At 41.7% G+C, this 26,090-nt stretch overlaps 1 protein-coding gene across 8 annotated transcripts in view; it reads right to left on the bottom strand.

Moving 5' to 3' along the window:
* PUM1 (pumilio RNA binding family member 1) overlaps nucleotides 1-24,391 on the bottom strand; it is a 130,847-nt gene extending 106,456 nt beyond the window's left edge. For all 8 annotated transcript variants that reach the window (XM_074934155.1, XM_074934158.1, XM_074934159.1 and 5 more), the window contains exons 1-2: nucleotides 24,268-24,391; nucleotides 18,692-19,065 (exon numbers count right to left, since the gene is read on the bottom strand). In XM_074934155.1, coding sequence (XP_074790256.1) covers nucleotides 18,692-19,054 — 363 coding nt within the window. In that variant the 5' untranslated portion in view covers nucleotides 19,055-19,065; nucleotides 24,268-24,391. The remainder of the gene's footprint in view (nucleotides 1-18,691; nucleotides 19,066-24,267) is intronic.
* Between the last annotated feature and the right edge of the window lie 1,699 nt (nucleotides 24,392-26,090).

Genomic DNA, 26,090 nt, shown 5'->3' with positions numbered 1-26,090 from the left:
TAACTGGAAGGCATCAGAAGTACACTATAGACAAATGCAAACAAAATAAAGACATCTGTTTACTTAGCAAAAGCCCTAAAATGCTTCTACCTGTTTATATGGGCACAAAACTTTCAAGGCAGAAAGGTTGGAAGGAGGGATATCTGTGGAGAAGTTTATAAAGTTTAACTAAGTTAACTAACTTTGAGCACCACGATGGAACCCATCATAGCCTTGTCTAGATCAGAGACATCTGACAAGTTTGCCTCCATATACTTAAGCCAGTAACATAATTTGTGTGTACACAGAAAAGTGCTCATAATGGTGCACCAGTACTACAGCCACCATCTGAATTACATTTGCTTCAAACATGATTAACCACCAAGTGGTCCAAGAGTACCATGCCAATCTCCAAGTATGCAGTCTCAGTGTAAGCTGAGATCACGTGCAATACAGTTCTGCCATGAATGTCTCTCAGTGCATAGGTCACTCACTGCTTAGGTGTCTTTCTGATCTATTTTCACAATTCTACTGCACAGGGTTCAAACTGGCTAGAAGGCATACCTGTAAAAACAGCATTACATGTGCCATGGAGCTCAGTTGAGAGTTATTTTCACCGTGACCATCATCTTTTACCTAACACCTCTGGTCAATAAATTTGTCATATTACCACTTCTCAGTGGAGACCATTATATAATCAAATTGCCAGCTGGTCAGAGGCAGACATTTAGGCATGACTGGTATAGCTCTGGGGAGAGATGATGGTCCAGGGCCAGCTAAACTTGGTCATAGCCATATTTCACTCAGTCTATGTTAAGCAACTGGAGTGGCATCTCCACAGGTAGCAAACATATTTCACATAAAGATACATTTGGAACTGCACCTTGAGTCATGTAAAAAACTTCCTGATTACATGAAGAAATGGACCAAATCCCTTGGACTCATCCTTCCACAAGCCTGAGGTGCTATTAGATAGCATGGAAGCGCCTCTTGACTTAATCCTGAGGCAGAAGGAAAAACTGATTGTAGAAGCCATGCAGGCCAGGGAACCAACAAGCTGGACTAGATTCCCAATAAAATGTGCAAGATGTCTTATTGCAGGTGTGGCAGGGGCCAGAGCAATGGAGACAGCAGCCAAGCTGAGGAGTTCAGAAGAAATGGAGAGCAAAGGAGCCCTTTTCTATAGGCTATATGAGTCTTGGCAGAATTTGATTTTTAATTTTTTTAAAATTTTTTAACTATTTTTATTTTTACAGTTGTGGGAAATTAAGGGGAGAAGCATTGGGGTTAGAGGTAGGACAGCACTGACAGTGGGACTGCAAGGGCCCAAGACACCTGAGAGTCAGTCTGGGGGAGGCTGCGGTCCTGGGCTGGCAAACCAGAGACTCCCAGTCCAGGCTGCAAGGAAGAGGACAAGCCCCTGGTCATGGGGGAAGCCACCCTGATGGGGAACAGTTCCTGTCCAGGGTCAGTCCCCGCAATCCTGACTGGTGAGTGAGCAGGGCCGTGATAGCAGAGCTGCACAGGACTCCCTGCACAGCAGCAGGGACAGTGACACCCAATCCCTGCAGACGCAAGGTGCAGGCAGGTACCAAGGGGTATTTTTTCATCAATTTCAGTGTGTCAGCTGAAATTGATGTTTACTGACAGCAATCAATTTAAATTGAATTCTGACAAGCCTACCTATTTGTAGCCTTTGATTTTAATATTTACCAACCAGGGCAGAATTTGCAGGGTCAGGAGCACAGCAAAGAAATTTCAGAGTTCTTACGAATTCCATTAGTGTTTATAAAATGGCAGATGGAACCTCATGAGGGTGGAAATCTTCACCTCTCCCTCTACCCCACAAGTTCCTATTCCACTGACCTCCAACATTCCCCAAAGTCCCTGCCTCCATGGCACAAGCAGCAGCTGTAACGGCTCATCGTCAGCACTTCCAGGACAGTTACTCCATAATTTCAAAATCCTGACATTCCCCTATCTTGGTTACAAGGGCTGTTATTCCCAGTCAAGGCAGAAGTGCCTGACTTGGCATTTACCGTGGCTAGCTGGCCCACACAATGTGGCTGGACTTGCACTTAATGGAGGACAAGGGGAGGAGGAATGCAAAAAAGTAACAAACTGCAAATCTAAAAATAGGATAACGTTCTGCAATAAAAGTATACACTATTCAGTATGGCACACACACTTTCCTTTCATGACTGAGTCAGTCCATATGATGGACCATGGCACTTCCGTAGCATGTTGCTATTATCTTTCTGCTATCACAGGGCACGAGTTGAGGGTGAAAATGACTGACAGAACTAACTAGGGATGTAAATATTTTAAAAGACAACCGTTTAAACTACTAAAATTATATCATTTAACTGGTTAAAGAGAGAGGGGCCACTCCAGCCAGTGAGCTCAGCGCCGGGGCTGCTCCAGCCAACGTGCAAGGGTTTAACAGTTAAGATGGGTTAATGGTAAGACTAATATTTACCAGTTAACCGTTTCATATTTTACAATCCCTAATTCTAAGCCCTATTTTTCCCCAATCCTGAACAGTTATGTCTGAAAATATTTCATAAAGCAAGTCCTCCTGCCTTACAGTTAAGTTTTTGGGCAAGTCAAGTTACACCCACAGAAGCTCACACAACCAGCCCTCCAATATCATTATGCAAATATCTAGTACAGATTTATCAGTCCTTCCTCTTGCTCTCTCAAACAGTTCCCTCCAGAGACGTTTTCCAGTCAGCCTATAATGAAGTAGCCTGTATTACTCCATGTTCCAAGACTATCACCAGAGGACTCTCCATGAGTCTTCCCCACTTTTCTGGCATTAAATCAGCACCACCACACCACCTCATGTTTGTAAGAGCTGTGCATGAAGGCTAGTCATAGGTCCTTTACATTTCCATCCCAAAAAGAAAGCAGCCCCTAAGGCTGGAATCTGAAATTGAAGTTGCAACTTGAGTGAGGAATTAAAATTCAGATGGGGGGGTATTAAAATAATAGTTAATAAACATAGGTTGTGTCCCTTTCCCTATTCCCAAAAAATATCTACTCCACAATCGATATCTCAGAAGGGGGCAGGTGGATCAAACCCATAGAGATGGAACACCTGATACAGGAGGATATCCAGGAAGAGGAAGAGCAGAGGAGATCTATTCATGGAACTGCACAGAAATGAAGAGAGGGGGATTGAATTAGGAGTTTGAGGTGCATAAAATAAAAGGATCATCACTGAAAGGCAGAACAAGAATTCTGAAAAATGCAGAAAGGCAAGACCAGCACAGACAGGTGGACAAAGAAGTGATTCTGCAGCATTCAGATACTACAGTGATGAGGGCCTTCTAACTACAGTAGAACCTCAGAACATAAGGGTTACGAACTGACCGGTCAATCGCACCTCATTCGGAACTGGAAGTACACAATCAGGCAGCAGCAGAGACAAAAGAAAAAGCAAATACAATACATTACTGTGTTAAACGTAAACTACCCAAAAAAAGGGAAAGTTTAAAAAAACTGGCATGGTAAGGAAACTGTTTCTGTGCTTGTTTCATTTAAATTAAGATGGTTAAAAAGTAGCATTTTTCTTCTGCACAATACACTTTGAAAGTTCATTAACTCAATATTCAGTTGTAAACTTCTGAAAGAACCACCATAACTTTTTTTCGGAGATATGAACATTTCAGAGTTACGAACAACCTCTATTCCTGAGGTGTTCATAATTCTGAGGTTCTACTGTAGCTGGAAATATAGATAGTGCAGAGATATGTTAGGAGAACATGTGACAGTTTCAGCGGAAGTTTTTAATGAGCAATTAAAGAAAGAAAAACTGACTGCTGCTTTGACCTTGCAACTGGCCCCTTAACTATTATTATAGTGGCTGAAGGTATTACAGTTGCCCCACATCTTCAGCTCCTTCACAAATTTTCCTCAGGCACTCCACCCCTTCGCAAGAGGAAAATGCGTATCCTAATGAGTGCACTTGTAAGACAATATATTGCTTACACACTCTTCTACATGATACATTCCTTCTGATAATGCAAACAGGCCTGCAAGTGTTTGTGTATAATAAAGTTTATTCTTGAAAACAAGGGCTGAGTATTTTGCACATCATTCACTCCTCCAAGAACTGTTCCTTTAATATCAATCCTTCTTAACACCATCCAATACATAACCCTGCCCAAAAAACACAATGCCTGAATTATATAATTATCTACAAACTTCTACTAAGGCTAAGTATCATTATGAATTAAGAATATTTTTTATACATAAAAATGAACCAAGCTACGTCACACCATATTCTACGAATTCCAGTCACTTCACTGCTCCACACAAAGTTCCTGGCCATCATTTGGAAAGCATGTGCCCAGAGCATTTATTTGCTCAAAGCTCTGCTGACTGTTCTAAGAGCTTCAAGTATCGCTACTTGCTTGTCCAGCTTTTCACAGGTTGACACCAGCCCAGCTGTCTTGGAAGTCCACTGTTAATTGAAAATGTTAAGTCAACTTTCATGTCATAAAAATTAAGGCAGATAAAAGACATATTAGTCCCTGAAGAAAATCACTGTGGATCAAACATCTCCATCTTATTTTCAGTCTCCAGAATGAATAACATTATTCTGTACCCCCTGAACTTGTGTCTTTCCAAGTTTCCGCAACATACCCTAACCCTTTTTTTTGTTTTGTTTTGTTGGGGGGTGAAGACAACAGAACAGGCAAATGGGTTCTATAAATAGTTACTGCAGAATTCAGGAAACTCAAGTACTTAAATTTCCTAATCATCTCTGGTTCATTGGCCACCATGAACCCATGCCTATGTAATACTATATATTGCCCTGCAGACTTCCACAACAAGAGCAATCACTGGTGGACTTCCCAATCCCAAACCAGTCACCTACTAACCAGTAATTATCTAAGGTAGCCAGTTTACAGAGGGTAATTGCAACTTGCTTTTTCAAGTTGAAGGAAGTTCATCATGATGGTCTGGAATTTCAGTGGCAGCATACCAGAGACACAGAGCCTTCCTTAGCCTGAAGTTATACAGCCATTACTGGTCTTGAGCATAACTTTAATGTACCTGTATGGGATTGTGGTAGGACCCAAAAGCAAGATCCACCCACTAATGATTGTTTGTAAAAACAGCACACTGCCATCTACCCGGATGGTGGGTGCACAACTACCGCATCACAAACTCACATGAACCACTCTTTCCAGTCTCTGGCTCTATGCACTTAATGCAGAAATATAATTTACACTACTATAGCATCTAGGAGCCTGTCATGGACCAGGACCAATCTGTGCTGTACAAACAGAACAAAAAGAGAGAGTCCCTGCCCCCCAGTAGCTGCTCTGTTAGACAGCAGAAAACAGATGTACACACACGAGGAGTAAAAGGAAACAATGAGATTATATTGGTCAGCAGGCTAGGCGGCAGTCTCAGCATACCTCCTTCATTAGCCAACTCATGACAACTTTTTGAAACATTCCAGAAGCCTTTCCTGTTAAGCAAGGAACAAGAACCAGGCATCCTGAACTCCATTTTGGGAAAAGGACTAGAAACGGAGCTGGCAACGGGGGACTTGGGGACGTTTCCCTGAGGAATATGGCCTCTTCTCCCACAGTTCTCCTGTACCCGTGATGGATCACATAAAGCCTTTTGAAATCTACCACAAGCCACTGTTTCATGGAGTTGTGCTAGGAACTGTGGGAAAGGCACTCAGAGCACAGTCATTCTACAATAATGTAGCATGGGCACTAGCGCGCATATAGACAAAAAATGCAAACAAAGTGCACCTGAAACATCATGATTAATGTGCACTAGCACTGTCAATACTCCAACCTGTGCAGTCCCACAGAAAAATTCTCTAGCAAAGACGAGGACCAGGGTGCTAAATGACACTGTTGTCAGTAAATCAAAAGCCAGAAGGTTAAATACATAGGTAAACAGCGCCACAAGCTGTCTTTCTGACCACTCTCAACAGTGGCTTCACATAACTTCTTGTTAAACCAATGTGAAAGCAGCATCAGATCTACTTTTTAGTTTCTCAATGTTTAGTTTAGTTAAGCTCCCATATTTCTGGTGTCTCAGAATAAGTCAGTTTTCATCAAAATGACGACCATTAGCAAGGAACTTGAATGCTAATTTAAAATAAATTTTAATGTTTATGGCTAGCCACTTGATGTAAACTTCGCATGTTGCATTGAGAAAATTTGGATGCTACAGTCTCTTCGTATGAATTTCATTTAAAAGTACTGCAGTATGATACCAAGTCTCATTTAACATGTGATCCTTAAGTGTCTTAAGATATTAAAAGACTGTAATAACCTTAAAGAAATGTAATTTATGTAAGATTTATTTTCTCCCAGACAAACAAGTAGTAAAACCACCCAGAAAGTCTAACTTCATCCAAAATCCCTTAGACCACATTTGATGGACTTCTCCCTTCATAACAGGAATGCTTCCATCATGCCAGACACACTGCTAGCCACTTTTACATTTGCAAATGACCAGGAGTGGACCTTGAACTTTTTTTTTTTTGGGGCAGGGGTGACAGGAAGAAGAGTAAAAAACAAACAAACAAAAAAACACACACACACCTTGAGAGTCAAATAATTTTTTTCTTTCCTGGAAGTCTTAGTACAGACTTTTTGCTTCATAAATAAATATTAGATCTTCTTGAAGAATTTTATGTATTCTTTCCCTATTAGGGCTGGGGGAGCTTCAGGGTTTGTTTTTTCTTTGGTAGTGGAGGATATTAAATGAGAGATTGAATTTCTGCATTTATTAGTGGTAAGGATGTCTGAACGGGACTTAAACTGTCATCTATTTCCACTGATGCTGCGTTAAATAGAGCATCCAAGGATAATCTAAACTAAAATAGAGGGTCTCACTGTGTAGTTGCTGTAAGCAAAGTTCATTGCACACACATGGGGCTGTTTCATTCCCACCACCACCCCACCTCCTATCCCCCTCTATTTCAGGGACTTCCTGCAAACTCCCCAATAGGGGTACTCTCTGAATCCCCCTCCATGGTACTTTGTATGCACCCCCATTCCCTTCTTTTTGCCCTCATTTCCCCTTCCTCCCCACTATTCTTATTTATCTTCTTTCTGCTAGAGTGAGAAGTCATTTGGGGTGTCAATTTGCAGTATCTCAAGACAGTACAAAAGGAATAAATGTAAACTATAACAATGCGAAGGAAAGATAGGAAGAGGCCAATATAACTGCCTCAGGAGCTCTTTAATGACCTGAAAATCAAAACAGAATCCTGCAAAAAAGTGTAAACATGGATGAATTGCTAAGGAAGAGTACAAAAGAATAGCACAAATATGTAGAAACAAACATCAGAAAGGGTAAGGGAAAAAATGAGTTATACCTAGCAAGGGACATAAAGAATCTCGTCTTACTGCTTTTTTTTAAATACATTAGGTGAAAAAGAAAGACTAAGGAAAGCATAGGTCCTCTACTTAGCAGGGAAGAAGAGCTAATAACTAATGGCATCAAGAAGGCTGAGATCTTTAACACCTATTTTGCTTCAGTCTCCACTAAAAAAGTTAAAAGTGACCAGATACACCACACAATTAATATTAACAAGAGGGAAGGAACACAAGCCAAAAATAGGGAAAGGACAGGTTAAAAAATATTTAAATTTGATTTATTCAAGTTTGCAGGGCCTGATGAAATTTGTCTTAGAGTAATTAAGGAACTAGTTGACGCAATCTCAGAACTGTCAGCTATTATCTTTGAGAACTCATGCAGGGCAGGCGAAGTATAAGAAGACTGGAGAAGGACATCGTATCTATTTTTAACAAGGGAAACTAAGAGGACCAGGGAATTCTAGACCAATCAGCCTAACTTCAGTACCTGGAAAGCTACTGGAACAAATTACTGAATAAGCACTTAGAGGATAACAGGGTTAAGGAACAGCCAGCATAGATTTGCCAAGAACAAATCATGACAAACCAATCTAATTTCCTTCTTTGACAGGGTTACTGGCCTAGTGGATGGGTGGGAACAATAGATGTAATATTTCAATTGCATTAAGGCTTTTGACACACACCCACATAACAGTGTCATAAGCAAAGTAGGGAAATGTGGTCCAGGTGAATTACTATAAAGTGGGTGCGTAAAGGTTGAAAGACTATACTCAAAGAGCAGTTACCAATGGTTCACTGGGAGGGCGTATCTAGTGTAGCCTCTCAGGTGTCGGTCCTGGATCTGATATTAGTATTTTCACAAACATCTTGGATAACGGAGTGAAGAATATGCTTATAAAATCTGCAGATGACACCAAGCTGGGAGGGGTTGCAAGCACTTTGAAGGACAGGATCAGAATCCAAAGTGACCTTGACAAATTAGAGAATTGGTCTTAAATCAACAAGATGAAATTCAATGAAGTGCAAAATACTTCACTTAGGAAGAAAAAAAACAATTCAATACACAATTACAACATGAGGAATAACCACACAGGTGGTGGTAGTGCTGAAAAGGATCTGGATCAGAAATTGAATATGAGTCAACAATCTAATGCAGTTCCAAAAAAGACGAATCTTATTCTGGGGTGTATTAACAGGTGTGCTGTATGCAAGACATGGGAGGTAATTATCCTGCTTTACTCAGCACTGGCGAGGCCTCAGCTGCAGTATTGTGTCCAATACTGGGCACCTAAAAGGTTTAGAAAACTTGATCTGTAAGGCTAGGTTAAGAAACTGAGCATGTTTAACCTTGAGAGAAGAAAACTGAGTGGGGACCTGATAACAATCTTCAAATAGAGTAGGGCAGTGGTTCTCCAACTTGTTCCGCCGCTTGTGCAGGGAAAGCCCCTGGCAGGCCGGGCCGGTTTGTTTACCTGCCGCATCCACAGGTTCGGCCGTTCGCGGCTCCCAGTAGCTGCGATTCACTGCTCCAGGCCAATGGGAGCTGCTGGAAGCAGCGCGGGCCAAGGGATGTCCTGGCCACCATTTCCAGCAGCTCCCATTGGCCTGGAGCAGCGAACCGCGGCCACTGGGAGCCGCGATCAGCCAAACCTGCGGACGCGGCAGGTAAACGAACTGGCCTGGCCCGCCAGGGGCTTTCCCTGCACAAGCGGCGGAACAAGTTTGGGAACAACTGGATGGTGATCAATTGTCCTCCATGTCCACTGAAGGTAGGCCAAACAGCAATGGACTTAACCTGCAGCAAGGGAGATTTAGGTTCAATATTAATATCTAACTATAGGGGTAGTTAAGCTCCAGAATATACTTCCAAGGGAGGCTGCAGAATCCCCATCATTGGAGGTTTTTAAGAATAGGCTGGACAAACACCTGTCAGGAATAGTCTAGGAGGTTGACTTGGTCTTGACTGAGTGCAGGAGGCTGGACTGGATGGCCTCTCGAGATCCCTTCCAGCCCTACATGTCTATGATTTTAAACTGCATTGGGGGGGGATGAGCAGAACTGAGATAGGGATACTGTTATGTTGGAAGTCATTCATGGCTACCATCAACCAGTTCTTCATAACATCCAACAGAGAAATGCCATGGCGTTGAGCATAAGGCCTTGCATCACTTGGCCGCTCAAAGCAATCAATCTGAATTACAACTCCAATTGATATGTTCTTTCTTGAATCATTGAGGATATTGGCCCCAATCTTGAAGAGATGGAGAGTGTTGCACTAATGTCAGTGAGACTTTGCACAAGCTTGGTAGTCCACTTATACAGATTGCTTGGCAGGTTCAAGACCAGACACAGTACATTCATCAGGGCAATAACCTCAGGTGAAATCTTGACCCAACAGCTATCAAAGACAAAATTCCCACTGAAGTAAGGGCGGCCAGGAATACATTCCTTGTGTCTAAAGTACACTTCTTGGTGCTACATAAACAGTCTAACTGTAGCATCAGTTTTCTATTTTTTATTCCTGGAAAGTAGTAAAGGGTTTCTTTTGTTATCTGTCTGGATGGATAAAGTATTTGATTTCTATTTTTATGATTAATAGTTTATTTTAAGATTGAGGCACCTGAGTCTGGCCTTCTCACTTACCTCTGTGGTGTAATCACACAAGCAGATGCTCACCCCAAGAAATAGTATCCCTAATACTGCTTACTTTTGACCTATATGAATTTGTATGACAATCATTGCACTACCCAAGTATCTTGTGAAATTTACATATGGGCTATCTCGAATGTTAATAGTCTTCCATTACATTTTTTAAAAATTTGCTGAATTTTTAAAGTAGAAAAAACTTATGTCTTCTAGTAATACACAATTCTCAAATTGTAGCACATACTGAAAATTTAAAGTTATCAGTATTATGAGAGCAAGGACAAGTAATATGAAAATGTTGAGCCTGACTGTAGCACTATGCAACTAAATCTCTTTTTTAATCCCCAGGAATGAAAGGTAACTTCATACAGTGGAGATGTCTGAATTGTTCAAGGTAACTGTTTTAGGATATAAAGAAGGTGGGTTTACAAACCTTTTGAAACAAAAAAAATTTTAAGCTAACCCTTTGTGAAGGTTTATAATACATAGGCAGCAGCAGCCAACTGCTCTTACTAGTTAGTCTAGAGGAGATTTTGACTCGCATCTCTTTTTGTCTTGCCTGTAACATACATGCGATGCTATACACAATACCAGAGACAACATTTACCAATTCGTGACAAAAAAGCCCCATACAGGCTTGTCAATGACAATTAGGTGCCAGGGTTAAAATATGTTGTTCCATCAACTGATTACTGTACTATTTTTAGTCCTCTTCTATAACAATAGTCAGGAGAGAAAGAATGTGAAGTCACAAGTATCAGACAGGATTAGAAGCTTTAACTACTATTTTTGTAGTAAAGAATTCATAATTAGAACTGCTACTACCATTAGCATTTGAAGCAAAATGCTATTAAAATTACAGACGGGCTAACATTTTACATGGCATTTAGCCAAGATGGTTAATAGTTATGGAAACACTTAAGACAGACCGTCTTGTTAAACTGCTGTTTTTGGTTCGTTAATAATAGTTTTTTACTTTGATTTTATAGAACTACTAGAACATACCCCTTCACACACCACACAAATTAAAATAAGCAAAACCCCCACATCTTAAATCTGTGCACAGTATTTAACTTCAAGATCAGTTGATGAAAAAGCGTATTTTTGTTCTTCCTAGGCAAGCATGAGTCAAGTAGATTAAAAGGATATGGTACCATATAATGAAATCACAAAGACTGCACAAGTGATCAGGTGTGCTCTGTGAATTAAAGCTAGGTACCTTGTAATGGATTTAATTGTTAGCAGGGCCAATATAAATGTACAGACTCAAAAACAAAAATATCAACAAATCCTGAAGAACTAGCCAGTCCCTGTACATTAAGGTTTTCTACAGAAGATGATATATTCTAATTTCAAGCATTCATTTCAACACAGTGTTAACTTCGCAGCCAAATAATTTAAATGGTAACACCGTCAACTATTTCACTGCTACCATAACACCCAGCTATTGTGCTTACCATGAAAGTACATGGAAATTCCAGTGGAAATTCCATTAATTTGAAAGGCTGTTTCATGGTATAAGACTACAGATATTAAATATGCAAACAACTGAATACTGTATGTGCGGTCACAGGATTTCTTTCTTGCCTCAAGCTGCAGTGACTCTCCTTGGCAATGTGGGCCAGATTGCAGTAGCACCTAAACTCTGCTAGGCGCTTTCCAAAAATGGATTGAGTCTCTGGCCGAAAAAGCTTACAATTAAACAGCACTTCCTTTGGAGCAACACTGGAGCCTGTCTCTGCTTGACTTCCCAGGTCGTTTGAGAGAAAGAGGAGGTGATCCCCTCCTTAAGCAAGCCTTGACCATGTTGTTTGCCATCCCAAGAACCAAACCTAGCCCTTCATAGAATCATAGAATATCAGGGTTGGAAGGGACCTCAGGAGGTCATCTACTCCAACCCCCTGCTCAAAGCAGGACCAATCCCCAACTAAATCATCCCAGCCAGGGCTTTGTCAAGCCTGACCTTAAAAATATCTAAGGAAGGAGATTCCACCTCCTCCCTAGGTAACGCATTCCAGTGTTTCACCACCCTCCTAGTGAAAAAGTTTTTCCTAATATCCAACCTAAACCTCCCCCACTGCAACTTGAGACCATTACTCCTTGTTCTGTCATCAGCTACCACTGAGAACAGTCTAGATCCATGTGGTAGTGAAACATAGTAGGGAGGCTGCACGGTTTAAATAGTGGATTTGGAGAGAAGTGAGGAGTCAGGAGAACTGCATTCTATGCCCAGTTAAATGTAAAGTATTGATTAAGAAGTTCAGTGCTCCCCATTCAGAGGGCTTCACAGAGACAAAACCCGAAATGAACTCCAATCCTCACCCTGCCACTCTCACTATATTTCTCTTACTCAGTGCATGGATAATTCCTCAGATGTGAGGAGATAACTAGGGACAGAAGAATGCTGCAGGGATTAGCTAATTAAAGATGCTCTCAAAGAAAGTAAATCCCTAAAAATTGTTCTTGCATCTTCAAACCATGACAGACTTCCGTATTACTCATTTACTGTAATTTGGACATAAAGCCCTGCATTTACTGTAATTTAGAAGGGGATATCACTGAATATTAAGGAACAGCGACACTTGACTGAAATGTTGAAAGATCATGGTCAATGTCTTCATTTCCCTGTAACATCTGTGTGCAAGGGGGAAAAAAGTAGCTTTTCTTAGTTTTCATTAAGTGCTAAAGGTAACTCTTCTAAGATCTCTAAGCCAAGTGCCTTTTTTGTACTGGGACTTGGTGGCCCCAGGGATCTGTAATAAGATACGTGGTCTTTCAGCATCAGACCAAATAAAGCCTAGACTGGTAGTCATCAGGACTCCTATGTGATAACTGTTTAGTGACTTATGTGAAATGAGTTACTGGTCTCAATTCAAATTTTTCTGGATAAGTGCCACAACAAAAAACACCATCACAACAGCAACCTGGGCAGATAGTCTGAAGAGTCAACGGACATAAAATACGCATTGAACTTTCATCCTTTTCCTGTTTAGAGGTTAAATATATTGGCAGAGCAGACCTTGTTGCCAGCAAATAGACTCCAAGAAATTTTAAAGACAAAAAGATACTTGTTTTGTAGTTACTTCTAGACCCTTTGGGTTTTTAGGAAATCAACCTATAGTGCAGTGGTCCCCAAACTGTGGGGGTGAGTCCCCCTATGGGGGCGTGGAGGAATGGGGGGGGGGGGGGACAGCAGGGCTGAAGCCAGCCCTCCCTGGGGGGGTGGGGAGGGAGCTCCACTACCAGCCTCACTCCTCCCCCAAACCTGTTCAGCCCTCAGTCCTGCTCTGCCTCCAGGCCCAGCTCCACCCTCACTTCCTCTCCACCCCCAGACCAACTCCATCTCAATCCCCGGCTCCTCCCCCATGCCCAGTCCCATCCCCAGGTCCACCTTCAGCAAATCTCTGCTGCTGATGAAGCCTTGGCTATTAATAGGGGTGGGGAGCGCGGCCACATTCCATTACTTGGGAATGGGGTTTGAGCACCATTGCTATAGTGCAGGGGTTGGCAACCTATGGGACGCGTGCCAAACCCAGCACGCGAGCCAATTTTTAATGGCAAGCTGCTGTCTGCCCGGCTCCGGGCAGACAGCAGCGTGCCACTAAAAATCCTGCCCAGCCCGGCCCGCTCTTTTCAGGCCCCCACCCACCGCTCTCTCCTTGCAGGGCGGGCAAGCTTCCCCCTCCCACTGCCTCTTCCCCGAGCTTGCTGGGTTCCTGCCCCTCCTCCTCTCCCTCCCTGCGGCTGATCAGCTGACGGCCCTTGCTACGGAGGGGGAGAGGTAAAAGTGGAGCCGCAGCGTGCTCTCTGCTTCGGGGACCTTGGGGAAGGGGGTGGAATCCAGGCATATCCCCTCCAGCCCCCTGCCGTGAGCCGCTCAGGGCAGGGGGCTGGGAGCACCCCCACGACCCCAGCCCACACCCCCAGCCCTCTGCCCTCACCCCTGCACCCCCCAGCCCTTTGCCCTGAACCCTCCCCCACACACACCCCAGCCCCGTGCCCTGGCCCCTGCACCACCCCCACAACACCAGCCCTGACTGCAGCACCCCCCTCACACACCCCCAGCCCCCTGCCCTGACTCCTGCACCCCCCCCACACCCTATGCCCTGACTCTTGCACCCCCCAATTCTCCACTCCCACCCTGAGCACCAAACGGGAGCTCCTGCACACACACACACCCCCACATTCCCACCTGCACCCCTCGCACCAAATGGGAGCTGCCCAGGTTAGCACTCCATACCCAAACCTCCTGCCCCAACCCTGAGACCCCGCCCTCATTCTAGCTCCTGGCCAGACCTGCACCCCAACCTCCAGCCTGCTCCTTCACCCCCAGCCCTGTTCTCAGCACACTCCCACCCTCATCTCAGTGCAGAGAGAGGAAGAGAATGGCTAGAACCAGGGAGAAAGCAGGTACCTACTCTATGTGGACAGGGCCGGGACTCCAGACTGGCAGCGGGCTGAGCGGGGCCGGAAGCCAGGACCCTGGCTAGCAGAACCCCAGACCGACAGCAGGCTGAGCCCACTGCCAGTCTGGGGTCCTGGCCACCAGCCCCGCTCAGCCCACTGCCGGTCTGGGGTTCTGGCTGCCTGCCCCTTGCCAGCGGGGGTCCTGGCCGAAGGCCCCACTCAGCCCGCTGCCGGCCTAGGTGAACGGAACCCCAGACTGGCAGCAGGCTGAGCGGGCCGGCGGTGTAAGATCAGCATTTTAATTTAAATTCTTAAACATTTTGAAAACCTTGTTTACATACGACAATAGTTTAGTTATATAATATATAGACATAGAGAGAGACCTTCTAAAAAACGTTAAAATGTATTATTGGCACGCAAAACCTTAAATTAAAGTGAATAAATGAAAACTTGGCACACCACTTCTGAAAGGTTGCCGACCTGTGCTATAGTGTGTCTGAGATCAGAAACCTTTCAAAAGCAGTTACATCAGTATCTGTACACAACAGCAATACTGGATTTATAAAATACACCACATGCACCAGATTAACCAAGATGAGAACGGAGTCTTGGTTGATAACATTTTTACTAACCAGAAAAACTGAGATTTTTTCCTGAAGGGGAGAGAGGAAAGGTTAGAAAAACTACATATAAAATAGCAATTGAGCGAAGACATTTTTTTCTTCCATTTTGAAGGTTATTGTTTGGAATAGGATGACACTGTCTACTTCTTTTGGAGCACTGAGAAACGTGTTCTTCGGTTACACCTGTCAAAGCCATCCACCATTTGAATTCTTTACAGCTGTCATTCCAAGGAGGAAGCAGCAGACAGGTGAAAAAATAAAAACATGGTAAACAATGAAAAGCAAGCATATTGTACATTTACTTTAACACATGTGTTATATAACCATTGTAGTAATACAGGCTGAAATGTTATTTACTGAATTTGCATAAGTGTCTTCTGTGCCACAGAGAGAGAGAGAGAGAGCTCCCAGCCCCAAAGTGCTGACAACAGGTTACGTCTGAACAGTTGACACGAAGACACAGGAAAAGGGATTAGGAAGCAGCCATTTAAAAAAATATCAAAATCTTCCCACTGTTAGCTACAATCTCCTAAACCCTGCACATTTCACGCTAAACTGTATTAACGGATAATTAACCTGCACGACCTTCCGCTACCACTGATTTTCTCACTTGACGCCCAGCACCACCCTCCACTTTACTGTCTGCAGCACAAGCCCTATACCACTTGCAGATATGGATACAGAGTCCAAACACAGCCAGATGGTCCCCGCTTCAAAGACTTTACAAATGTGAAAACCTGACCCATAGGGTGCTCAGCACCCTTCAATTCCGATTGACTGCAGTGAGATTTAAGGGTGTGGACTCAGGCCCTAAACAGACACCATACCAACAAAAGAGGAGTGAAAAGATACTACGCAAGGCAGGAGTTTTATCTGTTCAATAAAAATTTGGTTTTTAAATTGCGTCCTAATTTTTAATCCTTTACTGTTCATTATCAACCTGTTCTGATTTTTCAAGTCATCTTATGAGAACTTAATACCTCCAACCTGGACCCCAGATATTCTCCTTCCACCTCCTTAAGAGTGAGTGACACATGACCCAAGATGATATATACAGGACTAAGGCACTGATTCTGCGAGCGTATGTTGGCAGACACCTGTACACACATGGAACATCTTACAAGATCAGGGCCCAAGAGGGAAAGAAATGACAAAAAAGTCATACAACTTAGAACATTTGGGAAATCACTGCGGGATAACGTGCAAAACAAGTCACTGTCCCATACCATACCGATGACCTTAAATTGACCTTTAATTTCATTTAATTAAAAAAGGATATGCTGAATGCAAAAACTGGTTAACGTAACATTAAGTCTGCACAGTTGAAACCACAATATTAGGAAACTAAACAGTTATGGTCGTAACGAAATTAAGCGTGTTAAGGTGGAGTATTAGAAAAGCATATATATCACAACAGTAATATTTGAAGCTACCATGAAAAAACAGAAAAAAATGCTATACACTTGCAAAACCGCTAAATTGATACTGCTGTATATTTCCTGACTTTGTGATACTAAATGGCAGCCTTAATGTTAGATTATATTTGCAGTTAATATCTTCATGTTTGGGATTTAAAACAAAAAACAAAAATCCTACACATAAATGCTAAAAAAAAAAAAAAAAAACCCAAACCTAAACAGCCCCAACTAGATTTTCAAACAACATGTTTTTCAATAAGACGTTACTTGTGGTGTTATTTAACTGGAGAGCTTTCTGCAAAAGAACAGCAGCAGTACATTTGTGGCAGCGTAATAAGTCTTTGAAACAGTTGAAACAGGTCAAATTAGTTTTGTTTTGTTTTTTAAATTAAAGCTTAAAAGTTTACAGACTACTACAGAATGCAGTAAATATTGCAGACACCTAGAAACTGCAGGATATAATTTTTTTATAGCTGCAATTTTCTACCATTTTTGGTGGCGTTGCTACCTTTTGGGGGGCAGGGATTGAGAATTTTGCTCATCTGTGCATTTCAGCATGACAAAGCCATCCTCACACAAAATATCCGAATGCTACCCCAACCAATGTGTAACCAGTGTTTGGTGCCTACTGATTATCACTTAATAGCAGCAAATTTGAGAGACCATAAAATATTTAAGAAGTAGATAAGAATCATCCTCTGACCTACATTAACTACGTCAAAGATTTAGTTAACAGATAAAAGTTGTATTCCAGCTTTATCATTACTCAAATCTTCAGTTAGATGATTTTTTTTAAACAAACTAATGGCAGTCATTCCAGACTGGAGTCCAACCCATTATTTTTCTTCACGCACATTTTAGCTAAATACTTGTATTTGCATGGAGGAAATAATTAGGCATAATATTTCTTAAAAATAAGTTTAAAAAGACACTGCCAACTTTTTTCCTAGCTCTATTTCATATTCTGGATTTCATCCTATGCTTCTTAGGGAACTGAAATTAATGCAGTTCTTTGTTTACTTCTTTGTTTATGCATGTGCGGATATTACTCAAATTGCACAATTTTCACCATAGCGTTTACTTATTAGACAGCCCTGCGGAGAAAGCAGAACACTTTTCTAGAGGGAGGTGGGGTTAATTTCTGGTTTATTTTTCAAACTTTGTGATAGGGTGATTCACTTTTAAATAAATTAGCTCTTTTAGAATGGAGTTGGTGTCACACCAAGTTCTAACAAGTTGAATATTAAGTCAAATTTTGGCCATGCTCCTTTAAATAGTGAATTTAAACACTCTTTTTTTCTATTTTGACAGAAAACCAAAAAGCTATGTAAGCAATGCTGAGGTTTTAATGAGGTTACAGAAGCTTTGTTCCTGCTGCTTTTAAGAGATTTCTGGGAACCACTGACTTCAAAAAACATGCTTACCTCTAAATGCTGTTGCTGTATCTCCCTTATTAGAGGAAGCAGGTTTTTTAGTTCATCCCTGTACTTGAAGAGTTACCTACATGTCACAGTCAGATAGCTAAGGAGTAGTACATGCACTTGTTTAAGCCCCAGCATATAAAATAATGCTGTGATTTAAACCATACCTTTGGTTAATGGTTAAATTCTCTTTTCTCTTTCTTCATTTATATGCACAGTAGAAGTATCCGATTATTCTTTAGGACATTAAATACACGTGAAAGCAAAGTTCTGTTCCTTAGCACACGGTGAAACAACTGTTTTTTATAAACTGCTTTCTTCCTCATTCAATTAACCATGCCCTGCCCCCTTTCCCTCACTTCTCCTTGTGCTGCAGACAAGTACCAGAACTGTGTGCATTTCAGTATTAGAGTGTGAAGCTTTCACCATTCCTACATGCTTTAAAGGACAACACAGTTTTGTAATACCATTACATAAAAAATAATGTAACCACACCATTAGGTTTGATAAGAAGCAACAAAGAACGCTAAACTGGTTCACACATACAAAAATCAATAAAGAGGACTGATGAATTTTGCAAACAGATCCATTTTAACTACTGTCACAGAGTGCAGTGGGATTTCCAGTTCAACACCATCAAGAGTGAGAAAACATTTCATTTATAACTAGTGAGGCATTCAAATTCTGAAAAGAAAGAAGTCTGGCTGACACCATCCAAACCACACAATAACCGGCTTAAGCTTTAAGAAGGTTCATTAAAAGCAGCAATCCTAGCATGATTTGTTCATGTATTCAGTCTGAAATATTGAACTTTTTTTTTATTTTATTATTACCTGATGTTCTGCATGAATGTTATCCCCAGTAGGCCAGCGATGTTTGCTGTTATTATAGCCGCCTCCACCACTTCCTCCTCCCCCAAGCTGCTCACCATGCTGCCTCTGAAAGAAGTAATCCACCATAGCGTCGTCCTGAGAGCGGCCTGCAACTCCTATGGATCCAGGGACAGGACTGGAGTGGGTCCCTGCTGCAAGCGCTTGATTTGCAGCTGGCTGTTGCTGAGCCTGGGACCCTGTTCCAGATGTCAAAACAACAGGCATGTTGGGATTAGCTGTATCTTGTGTGTGCTGCTTCAGGTGGGGGCTGAACGAGTCCTGCCAGAGCACTGCTTTTCTCTTCAAAACACACGCAACGCTCATTCCACCAACACCTAAGGAGACACAGGGTTTTCTATGTTTAATCATTTTAATAACTGATTAAGCACACATTGCCTACATCAAGAAAAAAATCTTTACTTCTTTTGACATGTTTATGCTTTCCTGTTAGTCACAACTGACCCATATCTCAGAAAGCTAAATTTAACAAATTTCAGTAAAATATATTAAAAATACACGCTAGCCAAACCAACAGTTAATTCTACAAGATGCTGCCAATACAGCTAAGATATTCACAGTTGCCTGTTCTTGGAATCAGACCACCAAGTTGTGCAAGTGAAATTTCTTCTGTGGTCAGCACACTAAAATTTTGTCTCAGTTTAATCTAAAATTGAGGACCGAAAACTTCTCGGGGAGAAAAACCTAGGGCATGTAATGGAATTCAAAATACAACATCAATGTTTATAAACTTCTATATTAATGGCAGTTCTGCTACAGAATCTGTCATTTCAATGTAAATACTACTAGATTACTAATCCAATAGTTAGATAAACCAAAAAAAAAAAAAAACTTAAATCAGCCAGTTTTTCAAATTCAAACCTAAAATATTATTTGTACACATGCTATTAGTCATGCCCCAAACATAACTTGCACTGTGTTGCAAACACTAAGGCTGGCTTTGGCCATGAGACAGTAAGATATATGCACATATTTATGGGAGATTCCCTGAAGAAAAAGCAGCTAACCTCTTAGTGACTGGGACACCAACAGAATGTTCCAGAGCTAGATCAGCCGACAGCCTCAATTCAGTTACTGATGGGAGAGAAAAAAACTAAACTCTGACTGTAGAAACTATCTAGCATAGCAAACAAAGCAAAAAAGAGAATCCATCCCACACAGCGACCAGAATACTATGACAATAAGTGGGTAAATAATATTGCTAATCAGTTAATAAATCACTATCCCCAAAATGTTCTGATACAGTATGAAATACTGATTTCATGCTGCTATGGTAAGCCTTTTTTGTTTTGTGAAAGCAAAAAGATCAATAATCCAACATGGACAGTGATACCACAGAAGATTCTATACACCTTGATGGTAAAGTGTTTTTTTTTTCCTTTATGTAATTCCCACCCCATTAAAAAAATATATACATACAATCAGGTATTTAAGTAGGAAGAAATTCATGCACTATTAAAAATGCTAAACAGAGCTCGGACTTCTAAACTTCGTGTCAATTATTGCCCTGGTCACCCAACTGCAAACCCACAAATATCATGAATAGTTAACAAAGATGGACTGACAGCAGAATTTGCCCCTCATTCATTATCATCACAACTGCATACCATCATGCAGGAAGTCAACTTCCACATTCATGATATGGCTCTCCCTAGCATATCTTGACTGAAAACTTTGGCCCAAACCTGCGAACAGTTCTGTGGGCTCTGAAGGGAAACTTTATCTCCTCTTTTCATCACACTACTTTTTAATAACCATCAAATTCTACAAGTGACTTTCAGGAACAACTTCATAACTGCACTGGAGTGCAAGATGGCAACAAACAGAAATCTTAATTTTGCTCAAAAATCACCTAGATTTTCCCTACCAATGTGAAGTGTTTTTTCTCTTATTCATCTGTTAGCGGAATCTGAATATAGAAACTTCAGTAATAGGATTTTTTTCCCTCTCCTTAAGTTTTTCTTTTTTTTTTTTCCTAGAGCAATGTAAACGGGTAACTTTGCACTTATGCACACCCCTTTACATGTTCAAAGAGGTGTACAGACATAAATAAATTTATTTAGCAAAACCTCATTGGTTCTAACTTTGATGTAAATCTTACCACAAAACCTGGTAGTCTCATTCCACTTCTCAAATATAGCACTATAGTGAGGTCTCATTACTAAAGCTTTATTATTTTTACAAGATACTCTTTTACCAGCATACACTATTTAGCTTTCCTATAGTAAGTTCTACTCACACACAAAGCAAACAAAAAAACTAAATGAATCAAACTCTCCTACAGAAGGAAGAAGAAAGATAGATTATTTCTATCATTAATTTCTTATAAGGGACTCATACTATGATGAGGATGGCAAAGTACTTCGGTACTCTGGGGTAATGTTATGGATAACTAAAACTGAACTAACGCCTGTCAAAATAAATGGAAAAATATATTGTGAGGCAGTCTTAAACACACGCACAACCCGCTCCCCAACCTTCCCATAGTCCCAATGCTTCAAAGATTCACATATGTGAATAACTTTATGCACTGTGACAGGTTTCAGAGTAACAGCCGTGTTAGTCTGTATTAGCAAAAAGAAAAGGAGTACTTGTGGCACCTTAGAGACTAACCAATTTATTTGAGCATAGGCTTTCGTGAGCTACAGCTCACTTCAGCGGATGCATCCGATGAAGTGAGCTGTAGCTCACGAAAGCTTATGCTCAAATAAATTGGTTAGTCTCTAAGGTGCCACAAGTACTCCTTTTCTTTTTATGCACTGTGAATATCCCCACTGAAATCAATGGGACTACTCACAGCACAAAGTTAAGCATTTGCATAAATCTTTGCAGCATTAATGTCCAACTTAATTTCCTTATTCACAAAATTTTGTCGTCTGCAGTCCCATTCCCTCCCCACCCAGTTAGAGCAAATTACCAGGGATTTAATCACTCAGAGACAGTGATCCCCTTTTAATTTTTCCTTTAAAAACGTCCATATTACACAAAACTTTCCAAATGCTCTAACAAACTAATATGCCATCATTTTCTATTACGGCCACGGTAGATAATAGCACATAGTTGAGAAGTAACAATAAAAGGTTTGGCAGTTGTGGCCCAATTGAGGGATTTCCCTTAATGACCTAAGTGATACCCCACACGACACGGAGAAATGCAGCATCCTGATTTTCAAAGCTTTTAATGGGGAAGGGACCTGCCCTTTTCTATGTTTGAGACCTGATCCTTCTTTAGCCTCAGCCTGCTACATATTTACATTTACATAAAATACCTTTTAGAGGTTCCATCACCACTACTGAAGTTAAGGGGTGATCAAGCTTTATCTTTCCCACATCTGAGGGGCTGTCACTTGCTCCCTCAAATCTCACCAGGGAGGAGAAAATGTTATAAAATTATTATTCTCTTGACACTAGAAAATCCCAGTCAAGAGCTAACAAGAGCATTATTACGTTCTGTACAACTGTCTGTATTCTCAGAAACCTCCTCTTTCATTTAACATGGACATGCCAATCCCAAGTCATCACAGAAAACTTGGCACAGGAGACATTTTGAAAGAGAGCAAAGGGGGGAAAAAGCATGATGGGAAGTTCAAGTTTAGTTCTGAGACATGTTTTAACAGAAATGTTGTGATAAATGTAGCACACAGCTGAATACTGTCATTCAAAGCATACAGAGCATCAGAAATATGTTAAGTCACCTACACAACACATACTGGTTAACTAACCAGCAGCTGCAACTCATATCACTGCAAGTGTCTTATAGCTACTCAATCTCTTTTACTTTTCAAACTCTTTCTGTATTTTCCATATAAAGAGTTTCCCATGAGTGTTATTCATTTACAAAATAAACAGCCTCCTATAGGACATTACAAAAAGGGATTGCCAGAGTGAAATTACTATTAACATACGTTTCTTTCCCCTTACACACACACACACGCTGGTAAACGAGATGTTTTATGTTATCATTACCATAAGACTGCATGTAATTTCCTGTCTGTAAGCAACATAACTTTGGGGACATAGCTAAACAAATTCTAACTACAAGAAGCGATGGCCTTAGAAAAAATAGCTGTATTCTGCATGTAGCATAACTACTACTAATAAATTCAGAACTCAATAACTGATCTCCAAGCGCTCTGATTTAAAAAAAAAAGTTTGCAGTAGTATTTTAAAAATTGGAATGGACATGAAATGTATTTTGCAAAATTAAACTATGGAAAAATAGAGGCCTTTACAGATTCCTAAAGTTAGACTACGAATCAAAGCCGCCTTCCCATTGTTTAAGAGGCATCTGGTGTACAAAAACGTAAAAGTTCACATTTTCATTAAAACCTAAGGAGACACAGCAGGAAGTGGGTAAATTGATAACCCACTAAACTTCTTAAACCAGCATTAAAACACGTCATAAGACAAATGCTAAACCACCCACCCTCTCAGTAAAAGGAAATTCCTTACTCATGATCTGCTTAATAAAATTTCTACTTGGAACCAAGTTATTAAGCACTGAACAGAAAAAAATGAAAATGGGAGTCTCTCACAGTGTGGGGTAAAGAACAAGTTCCAATGTTGTTCTCTTCAAAACAAAACTGCTTAATTAAAAATGATCCAACACAAATACTACAGAGGGAGTAAGGACGAAGAGAGAACAGCACTATGTACTTATAGCACATCGGAAAGTATTGTGTGTGTTTTATTCCCTTCCACTTGAAATGATAAAGACCTTCTCTTACAGACTCTCACACACCAAAAAAACAACAGGGCTTACACACACAAAAAATCCCAACCATTACAGAGATAAAACACAAACCGTAGGAATACTGGGACACTTATGACAATAAAAATGGATCACTTTTTTATTTTTGAGAATTAAATGCATGCACCTCCAGAAATCCCAGGTATATCTTATATACATTACACACACACACACAGTTTCCCAGCAATTCCTGCTGATAGGAATCTGAACTGTGTACAAGCTACGAATGGTTTGGACACTATTTATCACATTTACTGAATTCCCCCCCTTCCGCCCCCCTCCCCCCCCGGCGACGCCGTACAGCCAGGTTAAAATATACACGATGAATTACATGCCGAGAAGAACCCCCAGTCGGGTATTATTTTTTTAAACCAAAATAGCTTGAACCCACCCCCCAAAATAAGGATGATTTCTTCTCCCCCCAGGAGGATCAGGGCAGGGGATTGCCCCAACTTCACAGGGACCCAAGAATAAGGGTTAATGGAGTTTGTGGGGGGGGAGTGGAGGGATTTAGGACACATTATGGGGCCCCCTGCACCTCCCCACTCCCCCTCCCTCCTTCCTTTGATAACAATAGGGGCCTTGCTCTGACTCCAAAACATGTACAAGGAACAGAGCGAGAGGAGAGACCCAGGCACAGCGACCGGCGGGGGCTGCCTTTCGGGGCCGCATCAACCCCCACCTCGAGCCCCTAACCTCAATATGACCCCACCGACTGGTCCCCTGGGGTGTGGGGCCCAATTTAGTCCCGGTCCAGTGCGGATACTCACGGGCGGAGCGGTAGGATGAAGCTGGATCTCAGCCCCCCCCAGGCCTCTCGCTGGCTGCCTCTCCCCCTGCCTTTCACTCCGACAACATGGCGGCCCACTGGGCACTGGGACGGCGCGATGCATCATGGGATGGCTAGGCAGGCCCGGCTTGCTGCTGAGCCTCCTTGTCCCTGCTCCAGGCTGGGTGGCAACCAGCGCAGCATCAGCTCCTGTGCTGGGGCTCAGCTAGACTGGGCCCTGGGCCCTCTCTCTTGGGCAGCTGTCTGTGTTAAACACAAGCCCAGATCCAAGGCAGTTCGTCCGCATGCCCGTAAGCAAGACAGAGGGCTAGCGTTGCACGGATACGCCGAGGAACCCAATCCTGAACACGCACCCGGATGAGCTCATCCACTGCATGCACATACCCCAACAGGCTCCCTTACACCATATGTACACCCTGACTGGCGTCCCAGCCTTATACACACCCCAAATGGGTTTTACACACACCCTGACTAAGTTGATCTACCCAATACACAACACCGCATGATATTTCGGTGTGGGATTTTTAAAGCCCCTGCTCCAGGAATGATGTTATTAAGTGACCATCTCAGCTTTCAACGTTTAAAAACTAAGTTCCTATTCCTCATAGTTGTAGAAAAAAAGATTGAAAACATGACCTGAGCCTAACCTAAAGACTCAGGAACCAGAAGATAAATAAAAAGAACCCTTTTTTTTAAATCTTATGATTTTTTGGGGTCCTGACTCACAATTTTTGAACACTTGGGGTTGGCAATGTATAAACCAAACTGATCCTCTCCAGCTGAGAGATCCATATTTGCAGAGTGTCGAATATCACACAAAAAACACATATCAATTCTCTCCAGCTAAGACTGAGCTCTTATTTTAATAAAAGCCAAAAGTGTTACACAATAACAACAGGGATATTGCAGTATGCACCACTGCAAACTATAAAGTTCCTTTCTATAGTCCCCTGCATTCAGCAATCTCAAAGCATTTTAATTACATTATAATTAATTAAGCTACATGATACCCCCATGTTGTTGATAAATATTATTATCCCTATTTCATAAGGCACAGAAAAAGAAAGGGCCAGATCCTCAGAGGTATTTAGGCACCTACCTCAAATTGAAATCAATGAAAGTTAGCACCTAAATACATTTGCAGATCTGGGCCAAAGTGACTAGGGTTGCAAAGACCCTGATCCTACAAAAACTTTGCATGTACTTAACTTTACCACCACGAGTACATAGATTGTAAGCTCTTTGGGACTGGGAACCATATTTTTGTTCAGTGTTTGTACAGCACCAAGCACATTGGAGTCTAGGTCCATGGGTGGGGTGCTACTACTGCAATACAAAATAATTCATTATTGTTATGAAGCATTTCTATTTATTTCAGTCAGACTGCTCATGGGAGCAATGTTAAGCATGTGTGTATGTTTTTGCAGGGTCAGGGCCTAAGTGTGTGGCAAAACTGGGAATAGATCCCAGATCTCCTAACTCCCAGTCATGTGCTTTGATGATGCTTCTTCCCAGAATAGGATACGTAGGATAGGGAAAAGCAGAGGCTGTTGTACCAAATTCCTAGCCAGTCTCCCACCAATTTGTAACTAAGTCCTGACCTAGAGGCAAAATCTTCTATTTATCCACAGGACAGTTACAGAGCTAAGCTTCTTGCACACGCTGCCTGAAAACTTTCTTCAATTCCTACTGTAAACTCTCTCTGTGCTCTCTTAAACATAGCCAAAACCCCAGTCAGGATCAGAGCTCCATTGTGCTAGGTGCTATATAAGAAGTTACAGTCCCTGTCCCAAAGTTCCTTCA

The sequence above is a fragment of the Natator depressus genome, chromosome 19 (genome assembly GCF_965152275.1).
Source record: "Natator depressus isolate rNatDep1 chromosome 19, rNatDep2.hap1, whole genome shotgun sequence".
NCBI classification, from domain to species: Eukaryota; Metazoa; Chordata; order Testudines; family Cheloniidae; genus Natator; species Natator depressus.
The sequence above is the reverse complement of the archived record's forward strand: the minus strand, read 5'-3'. Positions and strand labels throughout refer to the sequence as shown.